This window comes from Dermacentor variabilis, chromosome 5 (genome assembly GCF_050947875.1).
Source record: "Dermacentor variabilis isolate Ectoservices chromosome 5, ASM5094787v1, whole genome shotgun sequence".
NCBI classification, from domain to species: domain Eukaryota; kingdom Metazoa; phylum Arthropoda; class Arachnida; order Ixodida; family Ixodidae; genus Dermacentor; species Dermacentor variabilis.
The window spans coordinates 117,434,974-117,461,629 of NC_134572.1; the positions used below are offsets into that span (position 1 = coordinate 117,434,974).

The 26,656-nt window shown below is 45.9% G+C and overlaps 2 protein-coding genes across 2 annotated transcripts in view; both read right to left on the minus strand.

Moving 5' to 3' along the window:
* The window catches only part of LOC142583629 (uncharacterized), a 28,173-nt gene extending 18,983 nt beyond the window's left edge, over positions 1-9,190 (minus strand). The window contains exons 1-3 of the mRNA XM_075694121.1: positions 9,129-9,190; positions 6,901-7,036; positions 4,415-4,697 (exon numbers count right to left, since the gene is read on the minus strand). Of these exons, the coding sequence (XP_075550236.1) occupies positions 4,415-4,697; positions 6,901-7,036; positions 9,129-9,190 (481 nt within the window). The remainder of the gene's footprint in view (positions 1-4,414; positions 4,698-6,900; positions 7,037-9,128) is intronic.
* Positions 9,191-9,224: 34 nt separating this feature from the next.
* LOC142581950 (uncharacterized) lies at positions 9,225-25,229 on the minus strand. The gene is made up of 4 exons (XM_075691383.1): positions 24,504-25,229; positions 23,710-23,992; positions 16,411-16,478; positions 9,225-9,471 (listed from the first exon to the last, which is right to left on the minus strand). Exons 1-4 carry the CDS (start codon positions 24,594-24,596, stop codon positions 9,433-9,435), a joined length of 483 nt encoding a protein of 160 aa, XP_075547498.1. The 5' UTR covers positions 24,597-25,229; the 3' UTR covers positions 9,225-9,432.
* Between the last annotated feature and the right edge of the window lie 1,427 nt (positions 25,230-26,656).

Sequence of the window (26,656 nt, forward strand, 5' to 3'; positions counted from 1 at the left end):
ATTTCCGCCGTCTTCCGACGAGAGCCGACCTTGTTCAATGAACGCATGCTTGACAGCAGCACGATACCACTGCGCAAGCGCTCCGTCACGTGTCTTTTTTTCATATTTCGCGGGCTTTCTTTGCAACCTCGAAAGAAGGACTACGTGAGTCCTACCATAAAGGAAACAACTCGATCGGTGGTCTCTGAAAGTGCTCTACAAATTTCCGTATCATATTTGGAGTCCTCCGCGAATAATTAAAGGTTGGGTAATTAAACTTAATTAGTGAGTTATGGGGAGAACGAAAAATATTCTGAGTTACTGAGGCCATTGCGAATAGAACACGTTCGGTTCAATTCGCTTGCGCCGCACCTTTCGATTTTAAATTCTTGGCTCAAATTATATGGGACATCCTGTCCAAGGAGGAACTTTGTATGCGACTCGTATGTTCGAGTACAGTGAAGAAGACGAAAAAGCAGATTTCCGTCAATCCTCCGGCTCTGAATTCATTTAACGCAGCCAAATTGCATGCATACCAAGATGTGTATAAGGGCGCCTGGTTAGGTTGCGGGAGGGGCATGATTCTATCTCCACCGCCAGACACACAGCGGAATAAAATACGGATACGAGGGCCCCCGTCCTAGAGTCCGGCTTTCTAGAAATGCGTTGCTCGGGAGAGGTTCGCACAGACCGCTACGTTTGGTGTGGAAGAACTAAGGCAAACAAAAGCACAACTGAAGCACCATGCAAACGAAAGCTCTGAACGCACAAGAACAGCTTCTCCTTTTCATTGTGCACAACGTCGTCATTGTCTGCTACAGCGTTTCCTGCGGTGGTCTCCGAAGTCACCCTTGACTTCCGCACCAAGTGGCCATGAACGCAATTATCAAAGTGGAAAAAAAAGAGTTAGTTTGCTGATGGAGCTTTTTGTGCCGAGTTCTTTTCGTACTAGTCTGTTCCTCGCAGTCACGTGGGCTACCACGGTATAGAGGCCAATGGAAACTCGCGTCCGCGAGATATAGCCGTGCTCTAAAGTAAGGAATTTTTTCGCCCTCTCGCTTAAAGTTGCTTGGAACTAAAGTTCAACGCAGAACATTTCACAGGCTTGTAAAGCCGCTCATGCGGTTTTACATACATATGAAGCTAACAGGTAATGAAGCAAGAGAAAGTATTAGAGAGTTCATCATTGCCACACAATGTCTGATGTCATGCCTGTATAATAGCTACCCTCGAAACTTACCCTCCTTGTCTACTGCACTGTCTTAAAAATCTCGTAAGTTTCTTAAAATTGCCAGATGATATTAAGGTTACTCAGACGCCTGCACGGTGACCCACTGAAAGCCCACTGAAACACTGTACAACGATCGAAGTGGTGATTTCGTCCCTTGGTCATCGGTCGCTTGCGTTCTTCAAGTTCCTATTATATAGGGTATGTATATTCTAAATCCGGTTGGTCAAATGTTTGGGCGCTGCTGGGTTTCCTGCCCCCGATCCTCTCTCTCTCTCTCTCTCTCTCTCTCTCTCTCTCTCTCTCTCTCTCTCTCTCTCTCTCTCTCTCTCTCTCTCTCTCTCTCTCTCTTCGTTTTCGTCTTTACGAAGCGTGGGTTCCCTTTCCCGCAATGTCCTGCGCGTAAATTCTCTCAGCGGCTTCGCTCCACAAGTGATGCGGTGTTCGTGCATCATCAGGCAAATGCTCTAGCACCTTTACTTTTATTGGTTTAATAATACGACGTGCACCACCTATAAGCAAATAAAAGCAACGTTCTCGACGCCCAAATTCACATTGAGCTTCAAATGCTAATGCCTGATCATAAACTATGCGGTACTCAGATGTAGCGATATAACGAAGCGACGTCAGTTATCCACGTTCGTTAACATCGTTTCCTAAACGGTATATGCGCGCTGTCTTTGATAGCGTGGTTCGTTAATCGGCGACTTCGCTTGCCTGCACTCTCATCCGTATTGAAGGTTCTTCCTCATTGTTGTGTGCTGAATATAAGAATAAAATGATGCTCATCACGCACATCTGACTTTCTTCCTCCGGCGACGCCATGGAATGGCCATGACTTGCGTCACGTTTTGCACATTAACACTTTTTCCGGTAAGGGGGCTATTAGGCTTCGTCGGTGTCGCATTATGCTTGATTTATAGTGCCAGTGCCTCGAGAAGGATAGAAATGACACAACATAAGAACTGTACACGCAAACGCTCGCGTTTTATCCTTTTTATCTCATATATAATTTTTGCGCTGTAAGACCCGAGGTGTTCGAATGCTAGAATTTCCGAGTAGAATCGAATACACGCTGAGTACGTGACGTTAAAAAAAGAAGGAAGTCGGCTTATTATACTGCCTGATGCGCGTAATGCAGTCTACAACCCCTATGTCGAAAAATACCGTATGCCCCATGTGTCCTGTCTCCATAATCATATACGAGATTGCATGTATGATATCCCACATAAACCCATACGATTGTACAGACTTATGGCACGAGGCACATGGGAGCTTTCCAAGGGGATGGACTTCCCGTCAAATGAGAAGCTTTTAAATGAGAAACCACTAAAAGGCGACGGTACCTGGTGGTAATTACGGTAATGAAACACGGTGAGCTCTTCCAAAAAATAAAGCAGTTTTGACTAAATCAATAAAAGAAATTCGCAGTCCCTCTAAAGGCGAGGCATCGTCAGTTGATTGACTGGAAACATTGAATAGGAACTCGTCTCTCCGAAAAAACCGCGGCTCCCCTGCACGCTCCCCCTGCAAGGTCCATCGTTCGAAATGGTCACCGCTTGCATCTGAATTTCTTTCCCTGTAAAATATAATAAAGTGTCGTCTATCCGAATACAAAAAAGAAAAAAAGAATATTCGACAACTTCGAATAGCGAATACGATCGAGCCGAATAACAAGCACTATTCGATTTGTATTCGAAATTTCGAAGGTTCAGACACCCCTACTTTAAATAATCGAAAGCATTTCGCGTCGGTCGTAACGTATATTGGTGCATACTCATGCATGCATCATCTATACATGAATGCATACGTGCATACAGCATAGTGTAGCATCATGCCGCTATTATGATTCGTCCTCATCGCGAATATATCAGCATGTTAAGCGGGTATGTGGTCGCGGTGGAGTTTCTATACATCTATGTCAGTGACACCTATAGGATTTTCACAAAGCAAAGATAGGGCGGGATAATATGTAACGCTTCTATTCAGATGCCATTATTTCACGCACTTCTTCGGTGGATCAAGTGGCGGCTGCGATCGGCTGGCCGTGAACGGTAGTTTACAAGAAAGGAATAGATTTGAGCGAAAGGAATTCAAACATATACGGGCCTGTTATTTGTTATCAGGCAATAACCTTCTGGCTCGTGCCTGGTACGAAATAGACCGCCGATTTCGTTAGGACAGATCGCCTGTTCGATCTTATAAGCTTGGCCATAAATAGTACATTGGAACCGCGACTTCAGACGGGACGTAAGACGAGTAAGCGGACAAGACGAGCGGTACCGCTCGCTCTGTCCACTTCCTTCTTTTACGTCCCGTCTGGTTCAGTAGGGGTGTCTGGTTCAGATATCCCTACTTCAAATAATCGAAAGCATTTCGCGCCGTCATCATGTATGCTCGTGCATACTCATGCATCATGTGTACACGAATGCATACATCATAGTGTAGCATCATGCAGCTGGTCTTATTCGTACTCCTCACAAATATATCAGCATATTAAGCGGGTGCGATCGCGGTGGAGTATCTATACATGCATGTCAGTAAGAGCTATAGCATTTTCACAAAGCAAAACTACTGCGGGATAATATGTAACGCTTCTATTCACATGCTATTAGTTCACGCACTTTTTCAGTGGACCAAGTGGCGGCCGGGATAGGCTGGCCGTGAACGGTAGTTGATAAGAAAGGAATAGATTCCAGCAAAAGGAATTCATACATATACGGGTCTGTTATTTGTTATCCGGCAGTAACCTTCTGGCTCGTGGCTGGTGCGAAATAGACCGCCGATTTCGTTAGGACACATTGCCTGTACGATCTTTGACCATAAATAGTGGATTGGGACAGCGACTTCAGACGAGACGTAAGACGAGTAAGTGTACAGGACGAGCGGTACTGCTCGTCCTGTCCACTTTATCGTTTTACCTCCCGTCTGAAGACGCGGTTCTTCTTTAAACATGTCGGACCAACAGGCCCAAAGTTCTCCCCTCGTAAATAGTGCACTTTTTGCATTGCTTTACCGCCCGACAGACCGCTGTTCGTGCAAGCCTCTGCGAGAGCCGAGAGTTTAAGCGAGAACTCGGGCTCAAAATCGTGGATGCCACCCGGATAGTCAATACGTGGTCACAAAGAGACGTGCAGCGGCCGTTGACAAGCACTCCCGCATATTTGCGCTCCAAGCGGCAGCAAAGGCCTGTCGCAGTGTGCTCACCCATGGCGCCTGCGAGGTCGTCGGAGACCTTGCCGAGGACCATGGCGAAGGCCTGCTCCATGCTACCCTCCGCGGTCTTGTTGAGCACGCCCTGCCAGAAGTGCGCTTCCACCTGGCGGCCCTCGAGTAGGCTGGCGGCGCGCACCTCGTTGGACAGAATTACCACCGCCGACAGCAGCAGCAGCAAGAGCAGCGACGAAGTCGCGCCGCAGATGCGCACACCGCGCTCAGTATCGTCGCCCGTCTTGGTCACGTGCCGGTAGCTGAACACTTGCGCGTTCTCCTATAGCCGAAAAAGTTAGCAAAAGAATATGGCGTGCACCTCAAAACGAGCAACTTTATTATATATATATATATATATATATAAACAAGTCTTGCATAACGTTGTCGAATAAGGACCTATCTTTTCGGGGGCGGGGGGGCGGGGGATGTGCGGGAAGTGATGTGCCCATGGACTTAGAAACTTGAGGAGAACGTTTTGAATTCTTGCAATAGTGTTGTCATTTCAACAGATCTAGGTCATTCTGAAATCACGCATGTGCTAACATACACGCATATATGTCTTCTTTTATAAAATATAAGCTAGTTGAAAGTCAGAGCTCGTCTTCGTTTCCCCCTTTTGCCGTCCTTTGTCTCGTTTCGCGCTGTTTAACAAGATGTAAGTTACAGCCTTCTATGTACTTTTGCATCACCAAAAAAAGAGGGTAAAAACGGCCTATACAGCCTTGGAGCCGCGATTCTTAATCGCTTAATGGTTCTCCAGTTCACAGTTGACCCACCTGCAAGACGTTGAAGACGGTCCTCTCTGGTGGCGAGCTGACGTGTGTGTCGGCAGGGACGTGTACGACCAGTTTACATGCTCATTTCACCTGCGTGAATAAAGAGTCCGCTACACGCTTCACTGAATATACGATCGTGACATGAGTTAAGGACGTTTCCCTGACGGGTCCGTTTTTTTATGTATTAAATGTTGCGACGTATAAGCGCGACATGCTTCGCCGTCCCGCGATCTCGACTACGATTTTCATCGAATGCAGTCTAGTATACTTCATGCAACCTCGTGATGTACGAAGAACTCGTTTCCTCCACAGAGCACAGCGTCCCCTGTTCTTAGTGTACAAATGCCGAGGGCTGCACCTACATGCAATGTCGTGTCATGCAATGTCATACATTCATGTGGCGCCCTGACTTGTCTCGTTACCTTGCGTTCAATTAAATCACCTTGCGATGCTTTATTAGGAAGCCAGCGTCAACACTTTCATAACGTGCAGGCCTCCTCTTGCTCCGTTCGCACAGAGACAATGCAAAGAATTTACTGTTGTTGCTGACACGTTCGATATTTATTTAGGACGAACTTGTCTTTTAGTGTCTTGGATGCTGTGTAGTATGCACGCTATAGTTGCTCAGTTTCTGAACGTGCATTTCAAGTTTGCAAGTTATGGAACGCAAAACAATAAAGCGCACTCCAGAATACCATTTTTCCAGTCTACGTGGGCACTTTGGTTTTCCGCGGGCCATCATAAAGTTAAAGTAGGTCAATCCTCACAATGATATAGTCACAATTAAACCGACTGAACACCGCTGAATGGCTTCACTCAAGCCCGACGCACGCAAAGCCAACCCTAAACCTTCTTACGAAAATGTGTGCAACGTTCATACTTAGTACGTGTCTTATGTCGTACGCGTTCATGCACGAAGAATAGCACGAGGCATTCTCTGCCGGCTCAGAAGGGTTTGGGTGCGAGCTAGTTGGTACGGATCATTCATATTTAAAACAGCGCCAAAAAAAATTATAAACACGGACAAGGAAGGACACAGGACGAGCGCTGAATGCCAACACCTTTATGCGCAAATATATACAATTTGCAACTGGCGTAAGGAGAGTGAAAGAATACGGTCATTGAAACAGCGTCCTGTTTGCCCTATGTAACTTACATAGGGCAAGCAGGACGCTGTATCAATGAACGTTTGCGTGAGCATGCGCAATGTGTCAAGATTAAGACTGGCAGTAATCTGGCTGTTCATTGTGCAAAGTGTGGCTGCTCACCACTCCTTGACGACACGCGTGTGTTGAAAAGGTACAGCAATCAGATGGCCAGAAAAATCTTTAAGGCATTTTCAGTGTGTCAGTTAGGAGCCACCTGTGTTAGTTCCCCTTCCATAGCACTTTGTGATAAAGAACTTTAGTTCCTTAGAAGTTAATCAGTTTGGCCTGTGTCCACCATGTTATGGTTACTTTTATATTGTTTCATGTCATTGACGCATGCGCAGCAGGAGTGGACCGACGATGACTCGCCTTTCCCTTCTTTCACTCTCTTTATGACCATTGCAAATTATATATATTTGCGCAGGCTCCAACAAAGGTGTTGTTGGCAGTCAGCGCTCGTCCTGTGTCCTCCCTTGTTCGTGTTTTTTTGGCGCTGTTTTAAATATGAATTCTCTGCCGGCTCGCAGCCGTTGATAGTCCACAGTGTCATCTATTCAACAAAAAGGAGCGGGTCCATTGTGGCGACCATGGTGGTCCTGTCGTGCCCTTTGAAGCTGGCGATGTTGTGGCTGCTTATGTCACTGGAGATTGGCGGCGATGATGCATCCTCTTGGACAACAATTTCAGTTGTGCTCCTAGAGTGTCCGTATCATAAAAAATTGTTTATTGCACACGAATTGCGAGCTCAAACGACACCGGCGATATAAGAGAAGCCGTAGATGAAAACTGTGTGTTAATTCTGATCGCTTGGTGCGCACAGAAATAGGGAGTTTGGGAAATACGTACCGCAACCAAGCATGTTTGCGCAAACAAAGCCCCGCGCCTTGCTTGCATTCTTCTGAGTACCTTTCTGCGTTTTTGGTGGTACGAGCACCGAGGGACACTTTTGCTCCTTGTTCAGCGCTTCCGGTTCACCTTCTGGGGCAACCGGGAGGAAATTAAAAAAAATTAAATTATGGGGCTTTACGTCCCAAAACCACTTTCTGATTATGAGGCCCGCCGTAGTGGGGGACTCCGGAAATTTCCACCACCTGGGGTTCTTTAACGTGCACCTAAGTCTAAGCACACGGGTGTTTTCGCATTTCGCCCCCATCGAAATGCGGCCGCCGTGGCCGGGATTAGATCCCGCGACCTCGTGCTCAGCAGCCCAACACCATAGATACTGAGCAACCACGGCAGGTAGGGAGGAAATTCAATATAAATCAGAAAAATTGAAAAATACAGTACAATATTCATTGGTTTCTTTATAGATATCCAGGCCTCACTCACCGAGCATCATCGGAGGAACAGTCCCCGCGGGGTACTGCAAACGCCTGGGCGTGGGAGGATCGTACGACCAGGTTCCAAGACATTACGACAGACTTCCACTTAGAAAGACGCGTATACCCATTCCCTCACGCTAGGTTAGACAGGACGCAAGCAGTACACTTCGGACAATTACAAACGGATTCTTACAGAAACCACCAGACTCATGCATGCCATGTATCCAGACATGTACACTAGAAACACATCGTATGACGAGGTTGCCACACTCAATCACATAATATGAGAAAGTCAGCACTTAACAAGCAAGTCGGGCAGTGCCGACCCCTCCGTCTCTTCCACTGCCAGACTCCGCTCGCGCTGGAAGACCGCACTGCTCAGCTCAAACATGACAGCACAACTCTGGGCCATCCAGCAAGCCGAGAAAGCCGCTTCGAGACAAGGTCTCGGAACCGCGTCCGCGGCGGGTGCCCAGACCTACTAAAAAGACGCCGGACTCAAATCTTATTGATTTGAAAATAAAGTTTACGCTCTCTCTCCTTATAGATATATCAGAGCCTATGGTTAGCTACAAGTTCAGTTACTGAAGGATCTGCAATAATGAGAGTTCATTAGAAATCACACATTACCGCACACCAATGCACAGAATCGTAAACTTTAGACACCCGCCACGTGAGGCAAATTCTCTGGCGAAATTCCTGGAAATCCCGAAGTAGAAAGCGAAAGATTACGTCACTTGTCACTAATGACACACAGAAAGGTGGAATGATATTGAACCGGCTAATTAATAAATTGTAAACAGTTGCCTCCGAGGTAGGTTCGTGTGTTGCGTTCGCCTAAAGTTGACCTCAACAACACCAGCGACGAGGTGCCAATGCCACTAAGAGACGCCTAAGTCAAAGATTAGAGAAGCATACCATTTGGTTTTTATTTTCTTTTTGTGCATACCGTGGTTTGCGTCCCCCAATTTTGGGCTCGAAGAACCTGGAACACCCTAATATCTGACGCGAGAATTGGACAGCGATACCCATTAATGTTTAGTTCACGTGTCGCGTCTGTCGCACTTATATTACCTCGTTTACTTGCCACAAAAAGTCGCCAGAAAGGAAATGTTCATTTTTCGGCATCAACGATTCGCTCTTACCTCTTCGGAATGCGGATGCTATCAACTGAACAACTGAAGCACACTTCACGCACTCATAAGGATGTTAAAAATGAATACTATGAACTAAACTTACAGTTGAATTCTTTCTTCAACGGAGTTTGGCGACTTATGGTTCATAAGCAAAATTTACGGCAAGTCCGGTTCAAAGCTCGCTTGAATATTAATGCGTACTAAGCCTGTTTATGCTGAAACCACGACAGCTTTGGGAGACCAGGGAATCGTGTTAGAGCAAAACAGGCGACTTAAACTAGAAAAGCAAAACCCCTTAGGTCCGGCCCCTCCCAGCGCACTCCAGTTGCCTTTCTCCTGCGTCAGCCAAGTCGTCCTTCTGGTCCACCGTCGGCGGCTTCTGGACAGCCATTCTGTTATACTAATTAACCAAGTGTATCAACATGTCTGGCACACCAAGTGCTTTATTTTGAGAACGGGTAACAAACGGCGGGAATTGTTTTGCGTCGACGCAGAAGCTCAGTGATACGGAAGCTGGCCACTGTGTCGCCAAGCGTCGTCAGCGTGTATTAGTGCACGTTGCGCTTCGTGCCAGGAGTTGGATGACCGGAAGTAAGTAGCCTTTATCGTCACACCCGGGTGCAGCACAGCTCGTCACTTTCGGGTTTCCTCCGCCGGGGAGCCAGCTTTGTTCTGCAAAAAAAAGTTTCATGCAGCGCTTTAACACGAAAAAAAAATTGTGCGGTTTAACGTTCCCAAACTGCACAGTTGGCAATGAGAAACTCCGTAGAGGAAATCTCAGGGATTAATTTTCACCACCTTTTATCGCAGCTTGAACCCATTGCGCGCAAGACGAGCTTTTTTTTTTTTTTTGCTTTCTGCCCCAATTGGAATGGGACCGCCGCAGTAGTCGTCGAAGCTGCGCGGCTTCGTGTTCAGGAGCGCAACGTCGTAGCCACTGCATTGTACTAAGGCTCGCTTTGTTGTGAAGGAAGGAAGAGCGCTTCACATACAGCGGCAATGATCCACCGAGCTCGGAGGTCTCTTAGCCCCTGGGGCACATCGAGACGCACTAGAATATTGCTCCTTGAAACACTCTTGGTAAACAGCGCAAAGGACAGGACAACGTTGCTTCTCGTCCTCACTTCTGTGCTGTTTAATACTGTTATAATGCATAAGATAGTCCGAGCAGCAACCCTATAGTGCTTCTTGATGTGGTACACTAAGCAAGGCACAGAACCAGTACTGAACTCTTTTAAAAAAATGGCAGTTACTTCTACATGCGCTAATGATGATTGATAAAAGCTAAAGTCTGCAGGCTGAAGGGACATTGATCAAATTACTGTCATTCTCATTCGAATGCGTTGTTACTTCCTATTATTTGTTTTCTCTTTAGGTGTTTTTCTCTTTACTAATTACTTTTTCCTTGTTCTCTTTCCATGTCTCCTAGACATCGCCACTGATTATGCGTGGTTAATGGCACATTAAAACGGCCGCCACAAGTCTAAGGCACCACTAAGGCACATTCCCAGGTTCAGTTCAGTGAATAAATTTCTTTTTATTTGAAAACTGTGCATATCCAGTAGACCTCATATTTCATCATTATACAAATTAACACCAACGGTCATGAGTTCGACTCTCAGCCTTCACGATGTCAATTGGAATACAGCTTGGAGATATGACCGGTTCGCCCATACCTATGCCATAACGCTGGACATCGAAATTTTTGACCCGTGAAACTTCTAAGGCTTTCGCCTTTAGAAAAAAGAAGAATAAAAAAAGAAAAGCGTCATTTTTGCGCGAATAGAAACTCAACCTGAACGTCTTTCAGTCCGGAACCAAACATATAAAAGAAAAGGTATCGCATTAAATAAAAAGTGACAGTGGGACATCAACCCCAATCCGTCGCGTCACCGTGGCGGACACTCAACTGTCGGTCGATCAGCTGGGCTGGTTTGAAGCTGAGCCGCACTCGGTATTCTGCCAAGCACGTCTGGCCAGCGACAGCGCACCTGGATCCCGGTCACTTACGAGGCCGAGGACGCACACCGTCATCCCACCGGCTAGCGGATTCAAATTCCGGCAACGGCTTTGTGGGTGCGCTACCATCACGCACCCCCTACACCTAATGGGGCTCCGGAATTCTAACCCAACACCTGGCCAGAGCCGAGCACAGTGCTTCGAATCACACGGTCGCGGCTCTGGTTATTATACGACGAGTCATTAGACTATAAGTTTATGCCCACACGTGCGAGGTGAATGGGCATCGGTTTAAACAAACTTTCATTGGATTCTTCGAGGAACGCTGTTTTTTGTTTAGCGACCATCTGTAAGTGTAGAGGGCACAAAGCCAAGTAGGTGAGCACAATTTTATGGAGAAACGTTTCGCTCAACGAAAGCCTGCCGCTCTCGAACATGCAAATTCAACGCATGACGACGACGGACAGACGACGGAACGATGACGACGGCATCGCAGCGAAAAGAGAGAGGAACGAAGAAGGAAAAGTAGGGAAGTTAACCGAGAAGTTGCCCCGTTGATTACGCTACACTCAAAGAAGGGAAAAAAAAAGATGATGAACCAGGTACGAAAAATAATAGAGGGCCTGTCAGTGTGAATGCATTCGTGAATTAATGTTCGCTGACAGTGAAAAGCGTTAGTTTTAGGGACACTAAAAATACTTTTTCCATTTTATAGCTGCGAACTACACAGACTTTTAAAACTCTCGCATTTATTCACTCAGCGAATAAATGCTTATTACTAGTGGAGAAAATGTCAGCTCGTTGTCCCGTCACTGATTCCGAACTGCCTTCTCGTATTAGGGTGGTTTTCGCGCCTCGAAGCTCGCTTAGTGAAGGTTTTCGGGTATTTTCCATAACGCGCCGTAGCCTTTCCTCATCGAGAAACAATTACCGGGTGTTGACATTGCCTTGAAGTTCCCTCACCGGCGCGCTGCGATGTCACGGATTATGACATGGTCCACTCGAGCCAAGTTAATTTCTTTATCGGTAAACATGAACTACACCGCATTCCTAAAGAGGAAGCCTTAGCTCGTGGACTGCTATCTAAATACATGGGAAAATAGAACTCGATTTCGCCGGCGATCATTTTACACCGAAATTTATGAGGTTTGTTGCATTTAAAAGGAAGAGCTAGAATCTAGTGACTGTTGGAAGCGGAATTTTTATTTCGGCAGTCAACATCTTTTTAGAGATATTGTAAAAAATTGTGATATCTCAAACGATGAAACTTTCACCTTCACAACACTGGATTAATCGCCAAATTAGTCAATGAAATGCCAAGTGAAGCGATCTCGGAAAAAAAAATACCTTGCCTTCAACAGTTCCACGTACTAAAAGATGAACTTGCGCCAAAGTTAAAATTAGCATTGTCTCATTGTTTTGGCACGAGGCTCCCTGAATTTATCAGAAGTGATCCCTCAAATTGCGGGATGTACTAGGACGCGAAATTATCATTTGACCGAAATTCGAATTATTAATAACGTTGTAACCGACTCCACGATTACAATGCAAGGTTTTAAATTGTATTTTCAAAGCGTGTTCCTTAAGGAGTGGGCAACCACAACTAGAATTTCAACTGAAAAATCCTGGTGAAGAATACCGACTATTTCTGTGAACGGTGTTCTGCCTACGTTGCGCAAACTCGAAGAAATCCGCTGGTCCCGATGGGCTTTCAAGAGCTTCTCTGAAACTTTCTGCAGCGTAGACATCTCAGTTCTTAACTAGGATCTTGGGAATTTTCTTACTTTCGAGTGATCAGCCAGAAGACTGGAGGACGGCCCGCGTTGTGCCAATTCATAAAAAAGGGGACAAGCTAACCATTTCTAATTATCAGCCAATTTCAATGACTTCCACTTTTTGCAAGTTGCTTGAACACGTAGTCTCTGGCTATCTTAACTCCTCATCATCATCATCAGCCTATATTATGTCCACTGCAGGACGAAGGCCTCTCCCTGCGATCTTCAATTACCCCTGTCCTGCCCCAACCGATTCCAACTAGCACCCGCAAATTTTCTAATTTCGTCGCACCACCTAGTCTTCTGCCGGCCTCTGCGCTTCCCTTCTCTTGGTACCCATTCTGTCGCCCGAATGATCCAACGGTTATCGCATTTATTCAATTACGTGACCTGCCCAGTGTTATTTTTTTTCTCTTGATCTCAATTAGAATATTGTCTATACGGGTTTGCTCTCTGATCCGAAGCGCTCTCTTTCTGTCTCTTAAAGTTATGCCTCGCATTCTTCATTCCATCGCTCAATTGCGCGTTCCTTAACTTGTTCTCAAGCTTCATTCTCAGTCTCCAACTCTCTGCCTCATATGTCAGCACAGGTAAAATGCACCGATTGTATACCTCCCTTTTCAATGATAACGGTAAGCTTCCAGTCAGGAGCTCACGATCTCTGCCGTATGCGATCCAATCCATTTATATTCTGTGAATTTTCTTCTCATGGTCAGGGCTCCCTGTGATCAGTTGACCTAGAAAAACGTACTCCTTCACAGACTCTAGAGGCTGACTTGCGATCCTGGGCTCTTGTTCCCTTGCCCGGTTATTCATCATTATCTTTGTCTTCTGCATAATAATATTCAACCCCACTCCTACACTCTCCCTGTTGATGTCCTGAATCCCTTGTTGTAACTCGTCTACAGTGTTGCTGAATAGAACAATATCATCGGCAAACCGAAGGTTGCTGAGGCCTTCGCCGTCGATCCTTACTCCTATACCTTCCCAGTTTAACATTTTATTACCAGTGAATATGGCTTCCGGAAATAAATGTACACTGTAACGCAGTTAGAACAGTTAATGATTTTGCAGTTGTGCTTGATAAATCATGGCAGATTGATGTACTTGTTCAGATTTCCGCAAGGCATTTGACACAGTTCCCCACAGTAAACTTAATTATAAACTGGAAAGTATTGGCGCGTCCCCACTTACCTTAGATTAATGCTTATTTAAAACACAGGACACAGTGCGCAGATGTTAATGGTTGCAAATCTGAAACGCTTCAAGTTACGTCAGGTCTTGTGTGTCTTAGGCCCGCTGCTCTTACTAATTTGTGGTAATGACTTGCCCGATGCTGTTTCCGAAAATGCCTCTGTCAGGCTTTCTGCAGATGACTGCATTCTATTGAAGAGCGTAAACGAACAGAATGATCATTGCATCTTACAAAAATCGCTATTAGCCGTTCATGAACGGTGCGTGAATTGGAATATGCAGCATAGCCTACATAAAACTGTCATCTTGCGGATATAGCGTAAAAAACAAGGTTCTTTTTTTCTTTTACTAAATTAAATTGTTACGAACTAAATCATTCTATTATGGAGGACACACATCACAATTACTCAGGGATTGCCTTAACAAACGATTTAACATGGGCGGCCCATATTTCAGACATTTGTTTTTCATCATTTTCCAAGCTGTGCTTTCTGAGACGGAAGCTTACAGGTGCTCCAAGAAAGGTTAAACTTCTTGCATACATATTTTATTAGATCGAAATTAGAGTACGCGACAGTTTTATGGGGGCCGTTCACAAAGAAGGATATTTACCAGCTGGAGATAGTGCAAAGGCAAGCGATTAGGTTCATATTTATGACAAACACAAAAGGGTACATCCACCCATGTCACTAATGAAAACCAATCACATCCCATTACTTCACGTACGCAGAAAAGTGTCCCGTTTGTTGTTTATGAACAACCTTTTGACATACAAATTAAACATAAAGCCTCCCACAATACGTAAACAGCTATCGTCTAGACGAACACGCCACACAGGAAGTCGTTTGCCCGAACCAGTTTTTGCAAGAACTGAAACATTCAAACAGTTTTTTCCCGCGGGCCTTTTCCGACTGGAACTCTCTTCCAGGGGCCATTTTCCAGTCCTCTAGTTTTGTTAAACACGCATTGCGACCTCAGCGGCCATGATTGGTAGATCAAGATATGTGCGTTAAATTAATCAATTAGTCGGAGTGTTCATTCGCATAATTATGCTAATTATTTCATTTACCATTTTGATTTCTCGGAGAAGTAATGGCCGCCTAATCGGCAAAACGAATGAAGGGTTAGAATTGTGCCATCGGCCATAGCCAATCTTTAAAAAATTTGCTGCAGCAAAAAAAAAAAGACATCCTGTATATATGTTATAAACAAGTGGATTTGAATGATGTAAAAATAAATGTCTGAGGACAAGCATGAGATACACGTTTTATGCTAACTTTGTCTCAGTTTTCACCATATCTTGAAAAAACAGCGTGCCGAAGTGGCACAGCGGCCTATGAACGATGCAGTGGCGGAGATCTCCGCAGGCTTATAGAGGCGCACGTCAGATCTACCCCCCACCTCACCCATCCCTAGACAACAGACATGCGACACTTTGGAGGTGTCTCCAGACCCACACACTCCTTTCCCTGTCACCCTATCCCATTACCATCCCTCTTTCCCCACCCCCGCCTGCGCCCGCTGTCCGGAACCGTTCGCATCCGCCATCCACATCCTCTCGCTTTGCCCGGCGCACCCTCTCCGCGGGGCCCGGAGCCCCTGACATCGTGGGAGGAGTGGGAGACCGTGCTCCGCTCTGAGTACCCGGCAACGCAGACCATCGCGACCAGCCGGGCTGCCAGTGTTATGGACTTACGGAACATAAACACTTGAGTGGAGTACGGTCGTGCGGGGGCCCAGGGGCCTGCGTGCCCCGAACACCTTTGTTTGAATAAAGTTTTTAACAAGAACATACTGTACTTACTACACTGTTGCTTGCTCTGTAGCTTTAGGGCATATTTTTCTATTTCCTAGATGTAGCAAAAGAATGTTGAATTTTCACTTTTAGTGTAATTTGCTATTGGGGAAGATAGCCAAATATGGGAACTTCTCCTGCAAATAGACCGACAACTGTACGCTACAAGAAGCTAAATTTCTTAGAAATATAGTTTAAAAAATTTTCATCTAGGACGGAAAATTTTGTTCATGTGCTTTTTGTTTGACCGAAATCAAGCAATATTCAGAATACTGTTCCTACCTGTGCCCACTTTTGCAGGAAGGCACTAAAGCTACGAAGCTGTCGAAGAGGAAGAGTACAGAACAATGAATGCTTCTCATTTCGTTTGCGCCAAACTCATCAAGGACATCATCATCATCATCATCAAATTCCTTTTCTTCATCCGCATCTTGCCCAATGCCCTATAGAGGGTACGAGCCAATAACTGAGGGAAAACAAACGAACACGCTCCAGCCAGCTTTGACACGAGCACTACGGCTTCGCAGAATTCTGAGTATATCCGGTACAGCTTGGCCACCTATATTCGAATGTGGATTGGTCTGACGTCGCGAGCTCTCCCAACGGCTTCTTTGCTCTGCGTTGCTCTCCAATCCTATAGTTCACAATCCACAGATGGCTCACAAAGATTGTGCAGCTTTTTGTTCACCTGTGCTCTTTATCCGACGTTCACTATATAATAAATCAAAATTGTGGTGTTCAGCGGGCCGAAGTCACAGAGCGGCCTATGAAGGATGCCGTGGCGGAGGTCTCCGCAGACCACAACAAACGATATAAAGATAGCAGATGCGGCATCTAAACACAGTTGCTAATCTAGCGCCGAGAACGAACATGACCACAGGTGCTCACCTTGACGCCTTCTTGTAGGACAGACGTGACGTTTCGTCTCACTCCATCCAGGAATTCGTTGACCCGGTCTGCAAGAAGCGAGTGGTGGCAAACTTAGGGAAGCGTGAGCATACCAGGTGTTTCAGGGACGATTTGACGGAATAAACTGCGTCCTTTCATCGACAAAACATTATTCGCGCTGACGGCATGTATTATTTACTGAAATAACGCGCATGAATTCGTTAAGCGGTTATAACACAGAAGAATTACCTTTCTAATTTACGGCTTTCAAACATTATATATATATATATATATATATATATATATATATATATATATATATATATACGGGACGCTTTTTTGTTTCTTTGGGATCATAAAGAATTTCTGTTTTTTTAGATCGCCTGTGGCAGAAAGTGTAAATGTTGTCCCTGAGCAGGATTACTCGAAGCGGTGGACTTTGCTCGCAGGCGAAATGAAACTGCATAATTCACTAATTAACAAAATAATGCTAATTAAAGTTCAAAGTCATTACTTTACGGCAGACATTGAAGTTAATTACGAGTTGCAAGCCAAAAAAGTTTGCCAGGGATATCCACTTGCAACGAACTTTAAGCATCGTACGCGTTTCGAGATATGCGCCGTAATACTTGCGGTAAAAAATGTACTGTTGTTCCACTCACTTCTCAACCAAACCGTCGTTTTATGCATTGAAGAAAAAAAAGCAACGAACGCCCATGTGTATTTCGTCGCACACTTTGAAATCCTGAAAATTCGTTCCAAGTGAATACGCCTTGCGAACTCACAACCTGCACTTCGTAAATTGCAATATGTTCCGTAAGTTAACTAATATTAAGTAATGTCCGCCTCTTTGAGTTATCGAGCTCAACGAATAGAATTATGATATCTGCCACAAGCATATTTTTTTTATTCTGTTTGATCTTGAAAAAAGAAAGAGAAAACTAACCGGTATATGTGTTTTATGTCAGGGGGGAAAACGGTTGTGCTTCGAAACGCACTCCACAGTCGGTTCGGGGGAGCTTCGAACCAGCATGCACTCTTCGATTCGTCTACCGTTTGACTTTAAAAAATTAGTTTTTGCACACACATAGGCTAATGAAGTACCCTTTCAATACTCTACTATTGTAAATTTCTCTTTCAGTAGCTTTATAACCAAAATAGAAAATTAAAGTCAAAGTTTCATTTGTGAATTTCACGCCGTAACATCCGCGCCCAGACATCAGTGTTAATTTAGTCACGGAGTCCAAAGCGCTTCTACGAATTCAACACATTGTGACTCAGTAAATGCTCCTGAACCTTTTAATGGAAAGCTTTAGCTCGGGCCCAACTTTGATGTCGCCTATTCGAATACATGTAAAACGCAGGAACGCTTTTATGAAACAGCCCCTGGACCAATTTGAATCAAATTTGTTGTACTTCGAAAAGCAAGTTAAATTCGAGGGAATTTTGGAGGCATATTCTTTACTAGGGGCCCGAAATTTATACATAAAAGCTGTGAACCTCTGCCCCCGAATGCATCTGTCGTGTCCGTGGGCAAAAACGTGGGCCCATTCCGGAGGCAATGCCATACCGTGCAGATCGATCGACGGCAGAGGGGAAGCAGGCTTCAAGCACTCCGCCCCTAATAATAACAATGTTAAGAAATGATAATAAGTGTAATAGATAAATAAAGATGCATTGCTTCAAGTCGATGGATATGCTGGAATCGTTTAAAGCACGTGGTCTCACGAGTAGGAGGCATTGCCATATACGCAAAGGCCAAGGTGTATTTATTTTACGTGAATTGGTTACAATGTTTACGGGCGTTTTGCAAAAGTCCCACTCAAATAATATTGGTAAATTTCATAGTAGTGTATAATAAATCAATGTGGTCCGCTTTAGATTTATTATTAGCTGTATTTTACAGAATTGTGAAATCCTTTTTCGTTGCTGAGTTACAGAGTTGTAAAGGTTAAAGTTTCATTTTTCTAAAATATTGTGATTTTCAACAATATTTATAGAACAAGTTGATAGCCTAAATCAATATTCCGTTTCCAGAAGTACCTAGAATTTAACATTTGCTTTTAAATGCAACAAACCTCAAAAATTTCGGTGTAATAATTGCCCGCGAGAACGATTTCTGTTTTCCCATGTATTTAGATAGGAGTGCTCGAGCTAAAGCTTTCCAACCTTGTGCTCTTTTGAAATGCAGTGAAGTTCATGCTTACCGACAAAAAAAAATTAACTAGGCTCGAGCGGACCAAGTCAACATACGTGACGTCGCAGCGCGCCGGTGAGGGAATTTCAAGGCAGTGTCGCCACCCGGTAATTGTTTCTCGGTAAAGAAGGACTTCGTCGAATTATGAAAAATGCCCAAAGACTTAGCGAGCTTCGTGGCGCCAAAACCACCATAATACGAGAAGACAGTTCGGAATTTGTGACGAGACAATGAGGTGACATTTCCTACACTAATAATAAGCATTTTCCCGCTAAGGGGATAAATGCAAGAGTTTTAGAAGTCTGTATATTTTACCGCTAAGGAACCGATGAAGTATTTCTAGTGTCCCTAAAACGAACGCTTTTTACTGTCAGCAAACATTATTTACCAATGTGTTCACACTGGCTGGCCCTTTAATATTGCTCTTATCTTTTTCATGGTGCAGCTTTAATAGCCTGTTCCTGCGGTGAGTGTCGACGGCGTCGGCGTAATCCATTGAACGAGCACCGCGAAGAACGAAAGCGTACGCGGAAGAAAAACCATCGCGAAGACAGGAGGAGGAAAGCGCAGGAGGAAGGTGCAGCGGAACCATGAGACTGCAAACAGAGGTGGAGCGGAGCGGAGACGGCCCGCGCATGCGCTGAGTTGCCGGTGGCCACGGCTTGAGCAGCCGCGTGGGCCATCTCATCTGCGCTTCCGATGGGGAGCCAGAGTGCCGTGAGGTTCGGAGGGCTGCGTTCGTCCAAGGCGTCTGCTGCTGAGGTCAGCACGTGGTACCAGCGTGTGTGGTCGGTATCACAGCGTCTGCAAGCGGCGATGGCGAGCGGCTACGAGTTGGGCTCAGTACGACGCTCCTTTGAGTGTTGTCGCAGCTAACATAGGTGGTACGACTAATCCGCATCGAAAGGCCGCTTTCGTCGTTGGTGGAACGAAAGCGCGAGAAGAAAAGCGTAGGACGGCGCAAGACGGGCTGTGTGGTGACGATGGCTATGATATGGCGCCAGAGTAGCGCGCGCCGTTTGTACGAAACAAAGCTCTGCATGAACGGAAGCCTATCTGCGGCGGCACCTGTGAATTGCACCCAGGCGTCACCCACGCGCTGCCTCTCGCGATCTCCCGATTAGCGAGGGAGACGTGCCCCACTTCGCTCCGTTTGGATCGTGCCGCACGAGACAGACTATCCGCACCAGCCAGCATATCGCGAAATGAAGACACGTATAGAGCTGCGCTCAAATTTCGCATCAGGGGGTATCGTAATCGTCGGGGAATTTTTTTTTTCGTCTTTCTTTTCCTCCTTCTCCAATCGTAGGATAATCAATCGGGCATCACCCTGTTTCCCTTTCCTCTTTCGTTTCTCCCTCTTTTCGCTGCCATTCCGTCGTGATCGTTCCGTCTTCGGTCCGTCTTCGTCACGCCTTCCTTCGTCGTCATGCGTGGTATTCGCGTGTTGGAGAGTGACAGGTTTTCGCTGAGCGTCGCGTTAAACTTTCCAGGATTTAAAGTAAGGTTGTTTCCATCCATCCATTGCCATGTATAGAGCACGGGTGCCGAATAAACTTATAGCCTAATCACTCCGCATAGAATAACCAGAGCCGCGGCCGTGTGACTTCAAGTACTCTGCTCGGCACTGGCCACGTGGTGGGTCTGAATTCTAGAGCTAGATTTAGGTGTAGGGGGTGTGTGATGGTAGCGCACCCACAAAGCCGTTGCCGATATTTGGATCGGCCATCCGGTGGGATGACGGTGTGCGTGCTCGGCCTCGTAAGTGACCGGGATCCAGGTGCGCCGTCGCAGGCCAGACGCGCTCGGCCGAATGCCGAGTGTGGCTCAGGTTCAACCCAGACCGACAGTTGGGTGACCGCCACGGTGACTTGGCGGATTGGTGTTGATGTCCCACTGCCAACCAAAGCGATATATTTTATTTTATAGGCTCGGTTCCGGGGTGAAAGAAATAGTAACGTTGAGGTTCACTTTCCATTCGCGCATAAATAACGCTTTTGTTTTTTTTTTCCTTTTTATGCCTTTTTTGTTATTTTTTTATAAATGTTCAGTTCTAATTCAATGCCATCAGTTATTCGCTCGTATAACCAACTGAGTGAAATAGAATTATGCTATCTGTCACAGGCACATTTTTGAAAAGTTCTGTTAGATTTTGAAATAAAAAAAAGAGAAACCCACACGGTTGGTTCCGCAACTATATTTGCGGAAATACCATTGCTGGGATAGCTCAAAAGCCTTCCGGCGTTACCTTTTACATGAAGGCGTCGACTAATCACTATCTTGGAACTCGTCGAGGACGTTCGAGGTTGTTCAGTGTCGTTCCGCTGCACTAGCACTTGGTCGCGGGTTTGACACCCAGTCATGCCTGGCGGCCACATTTCGTTGGGGACGAAATGCAAATGTGCTTAAAGTAGGTGTGCTAAAAAAACAAAACAATATCAAGCGGCCAAATTTAATCCGCAGGCCTCCACTGCGGCATCCATCCCTCATAATTAGAATACAGCGCTGCAGCGTCAAGGCAGAAACAAAACGTGAACACGAGCGCAGACGATGAAGCGCCTCAATCGACTGACTTATAAGGAAAGAACACAGTGGCAGTGAAATACACCTAGCCCCATAGCAATCATTAGTCATACCTTATAACCCTTAGTATACATGTATAACATAGGGAGCTTTAATACCATGAATAAATCAATCATTAACCATCTTCGACATTTTTCTTTCTTTTTTTATCAGAATGAGTACAGGGAACCTTTGCTCAGTCTGTGTACACTGACTGTGCAGGATGTGAAACACTCGCAATGGTGCACAATCAGTAACTTAGATTAGTTAGTGTCGGAATCGAAGCACCGGAGATGAAATTGATCCATCGAATGTGCCGCGGAACTCGCGAATTGTAGCGGAAACAGGAACGCATACAAGCATTGGTCAAAACCGCTCGAACACCACTCGTACCTAGCTTATTGCACTACAAGCCCTTGAACAGCTAGCATTTATGCGGAATATCCAGACGGGTGCAAGACCAGTGGCGTGTGATATTTATTGTTGACCCGTTTTAATGAAGAGGCCGCTGGTACGTGATTTCATTCTGCGGCCGTATAGTACGGTGCCACTGCTGGTGTCTTCACTCAAGTCGAAGCCTCGGAGCACCACGAATGCGATACTGTTTCGTGAAGTTCGTAATCTTTTAGTGTGTCGCGTATTCGTACACAAGTATGCGATAAATGCATGACTCGAGATGCATGTGCATCCTTCACTTCGTAATTTACGTCATTTTATTAACACAAAAAAATTTATGACAAGCCACATGACAAGGCTTGTGGATAAACGCAGAAAGCGACTGGAATGTAAGAAACAAAACAAAAGGTCAACACGGAAGCGAATGAAAAAAGTGAGGAGTTTGTGAAAATACTATCTTGTGAAATACAGGAAAGAAGAAACCTTGGTTTTGGTAATGCATCCGTCGCTACAGTCGACAAAGGGTTAATTGTACAGTCTGGATATATGCTACGCGGGCATGTTATGGCTGCGGCAATAACGAGCTCCTGGCCAGCCATGCAGTGGCATTCTCTGTTCCCTATGTCTCATGCCGTTGTCGTTTCATCAAGCGCTCGTGCAGATCGTTAGTCATGGACGACCGACGGGGCGCACTGATCTTTGAAGGTATTCTGTTTTTGGTATTCTGTAAGCATCCACCTACAGTGGACATGTCCATTTCGTCCGCTGCTGAAGTGCTGATTGGCTGAGTGCGCCTGTCTCTTTCTGACGCGTATCCCAGCCCAGTCAATCAAAACATCGGCAGGAAATGAAAGAGGCATGTTCACAAGGTGGACACACACAGGATACCCCCGCCTCCCCTTAGGACGCGCTTCGCGCTATTAATTTTCCCTATCAACGGTGCTTAACCACGCCGGACAGACGAAAACTTTGACCACGCACTATGCACAGCACATTTGGTCAGTCATAGCGCTGGGACTTGTCAGCGCTGGGGCTTATCACGGAGGAACCATTCAACGCAATGCGCGCAGGTTTGGATCATTGCTTTGGGAAAACGAGTTTATATACAGGGTGTCCCACATAACTTGAGCCCAGTATTTAAGAATGAAAGGTGCGTCAGAAGCGAACTGTACCGGACGCATACTATTCGCAATAGCCTATAGTAACTCAGACAATGTTGTTTTCCCCATAACTCACTAATTAATTAAGTTTAATTACCCAACTTTTTAATTATTGGCTGAGGACCCCAAGTATGGTATACTGTAGATTTCAGATTTGTAGAGCACCTTCAAAAACCACCGATCGATTTGTTTTCTTTGCGATACGTCTAACGTGGTAAGAAAGACAGCGAAATATGAAAAAAGCCACGTGATGGAGCGTTTGCGCAGTGGTATTGTGCTGCTCTCAAGCGTCCGTTCGGTGAACCTCGCGAATATACCAGCATGTTAAGCGGGTATATGATCGCGGTGGAGTTTCTATGCATCTATGTCAGTGACATCTACAGCACTTTCACAAAGAAAAACTAGGGCGTGATAATATGTAACACTTCTATTCAGATGCTATTCTTTCACGCACTTTTTAAGTGGACCAAGTGGCGGCCGGGATCGGCTAGCCGTGAACGGTAGTTGATAAGTAAGGAATAGATTCGAGCAAAAGGAATTCATACGTGTACGAGCCTACAATTTGTTATGCGGCAATAACCTTCTGGCTCGTGGCTGGTACGAAATACGGCGCGGATTCCGTTACGACAGATTGCCTGTTGGATCTTAAGCTTGACCATAAATAGTGCATTGGAACCGCGATTTCAGACGAGACGTAAGACGAGTAAGTGGACAGGACTAGTGGTACCGCTCGTCTTGTCCGCTTCCTCCTTTTACGTCCCCTAGTGCACTTTTTGCATTGCTTTACTGCCCGACAGACCGCTGTTCGTGCAAGCCTGTGCGAGAGCCGAGAGTTTCACCGAGAACTCGGGCCCAACATCGTCGATGCCGCCAGGATATATTGTCAATCCGTGGTCGCAAAGAGACATCCAGCGACCGTCGACAAGCGTTCCCGTACATATTTGCGCTCCAAGTGGCAACAAAGGCCTCTCGCAGTGTGCTCACCCATGGCGCCTGCGAGGTCGTCGGAGACCTTGCCGAGGACCATGGCGAAGGCCTGCTCCATGTTACCCTCCGCGGTCTTGTTGAGCACGCCCTGCCAGAACTGCGCGTCCACCTGGCGGCCCTCGAGCAGACTGGCGGCGCGCACCTCGTTGGACAGAATTGCCACCGCCGACAGCAGCAGCAGCAAGAGCAGCGACGAAGTCGCGCCGCAGATGCGCACACCGCGCTCAGTATCGTCGCCCATCTTGGTCACGTGCCGGAAGCTGAACACTTGCGCGTTCTCCTATAGCCGAAAAAGTTAGCAAAAGAAAATGGCGTGCACCTCAAAACGAGCAACTTCGTCATATATATATATATATATTAGACACCATGTCAAGTCTCATAGCCGTATATAAGTAAGTCTTGCATAGCTTTGTCAGATAAGGAGCTATCTTTCGGGGGCAGATGCGCGGGAAGTGATGCGCCCATGGATTTAGAAACTTGAGAACGTTTTGAATTCTTGCGATTGTTTTGTCATTTCAACAGATCTAGGTCATCCTGAATTCACGCATGTGCTGACATACGTGCATACGTGTGTTCTTTTAAAAAAGTACAAGCTAATTGAAAATCAGAACTCGTCTTCGTTTCGCCCTTTTGCCGTGCTTTGTCTCGTTTCGCGCTGTTTAACAAGATGCAAGTTACAGCCTCCTTCTATGTACTTTTTCAAGACCTGTATACCGCTTTGGCGTCGCAATTTTTAACCGCTTAGTGGTTCTCCAGTTCACAGCTGCGAACTGGAGAACTAGTGGACCCACCTGCAAGACGTTGAAGCCGGTCGTCTCTGGTGGCGAGCTGACGCGTGTGTCGGCAAGGACGTGTGCGGCGAGTTTACGTGCGCATTGCACCATGCGTGAGAAAAGAGCCCGCTACACGCTTCACTGAATATACGATCGTGACATGAGTTAAGGATGTTTCCCTGAAGGATTCGTTCTTTTTTATTTATTAAGTGTTGGGACGTATAAGCGTGACATGGTTCTCCGTCGCGCGATCTCGACTACGATTTTCATCGAATGCCGTCTAGTATACTTCATGCAACCTCGTGATGTACAAAGAACTCGTTTCCTCCACGCAGCATAGCGTCCCGTGTTCTTAGCGTACATATGCCGAGGGCTGCACCTACATGCAATGTCATGTCATGTCATACATTCATGTGGCGCCCTGACTCGTATCGTTACCTCGCCGTTTAATTAAATCACCTTACGATGCTTTGTATAGGAAGCCAGCGTCAACACTTTCATTACGTCCAGGCCTCCTCTTGCTCCGTTCGCACAGAGTCAATGCAAAGAATTTACTGTTGTTGCTGACACGTTCGACATTTTGTGAGGACGAACCTGTCTTTTAGTGTCTTGGAAGCGGTATTGTATGCACTCTAGTTGCTCAGTGTCAGAATGTGTATTTCAAGTTTGCAAGTTATGGAACGCAATAAAATAAAGTGTACTTCGAAGCATCGTTTTATTAGGTTACGTGGGCACTTTCGTTTTTACCGGGCCATCATAATGTTAAACTAAGTCAATCCTCAAAGTGATATAGTCACAATTAAACCGACTGACCACCACTGCATGTGCTCGACTCAAGCCCGACGTACGCAAATCCAACACTATATCTTTGTACGAACGTGTGGGCAGCGTTCATAAGTCGTACGTGTCCTTTTCATCCGAGTTCCCCCCCCCCTTTATTTTTTTGTTTATTCGTTTCAGTGCCTGGCTGCCCAAGCGTACATGCTCGCCCCCTCGTGTTTGCTCTCCGCCGAAGTCAAGCGTGACGGTTGGTGGGGCATGGACAGAGGCCAGCAGGACAATTATACAAACGTTTTGTTGCCGAAGAACCGAGGGTGAGCGCGCGCGCGGTAGCACGCATGCAGTGCTGCATGCTGCACGAGCTATAGTTAGACGAGCATCGTATTAGGCTTCATTGGAGGAATTCTGGTACAAGACGTAAAATGAGCTTGCGAGCCTTTGCACAGGAAAAACAGCGCATTAGTTCAACAGTGACTTCGTCATAACTTCGATTCTCTCGCATGACTACTCGACAGGCAGGCACTCTGCGGATCCGCCATTGTAGCAGGTACTGATTCTTTCGAACTCTCCATGCAAAATGTATACACTGCGCGAACAAAAATCATTGGTGACCACGGGAGAGGGAAGGAAAGAGACTCTCCACGGCCTTAGAAGGGTGCATAAAGACTGACTCCGAAGCGCCGAAAGCGTAGGCCGGAGATGCATTGCAGCGCACGATTTATAGTTTTCAAACATGCCGCCTTTCAAACGTGGCACGTTGCAATCTCGGAGGCTGTATTTCTTGAAGCGGGGAACGCTACGCACCATAACGCACGAGTCAATTTACGCAAAAAAAGGACGCAAATTTTGTTCTACAATAGCTGCAATGTACAGGATTAGCCACATCTGTGGCGGTTGTTTTCGGCGTCTGCAGTCACGTCTGCAGTAAACAAAAGCACAGCCTTTCAGATTTAGACCAGAATTGTCAGTGGCGCGAGTCATAGAGATTGAGAAACTCTATGGCACGAGCTGCGTTCCTGCTACACATGAAGGAAGGAAAACCATGCTAACCATGCTCCATGCTCCTACGTTATAATGAGAAGTATTAGCCGACCCTGTGTGGTCGGCTAATACATATTTTCGAATTTCGGTTGGATAATTTAAAGATATAAAATCGACCAAAAGAAATTATTACATTGTATCGACTACGTTACTTTCAGCAACGCGATCCTTATACCACTGGTTCTACCATAAAGTTTTCTACAGTAATTATTGTATGAAACTTTGTGGCTTCTACCACTTTCAGCCATTGCCGTTGGCGCAGTTGGCGGCTTTTGGCGATTGACGGAAATAATTAGTGACGACATGTCCGGTTCAGAACAGAAACTGGCTTGAGACTAGCCAACACATTC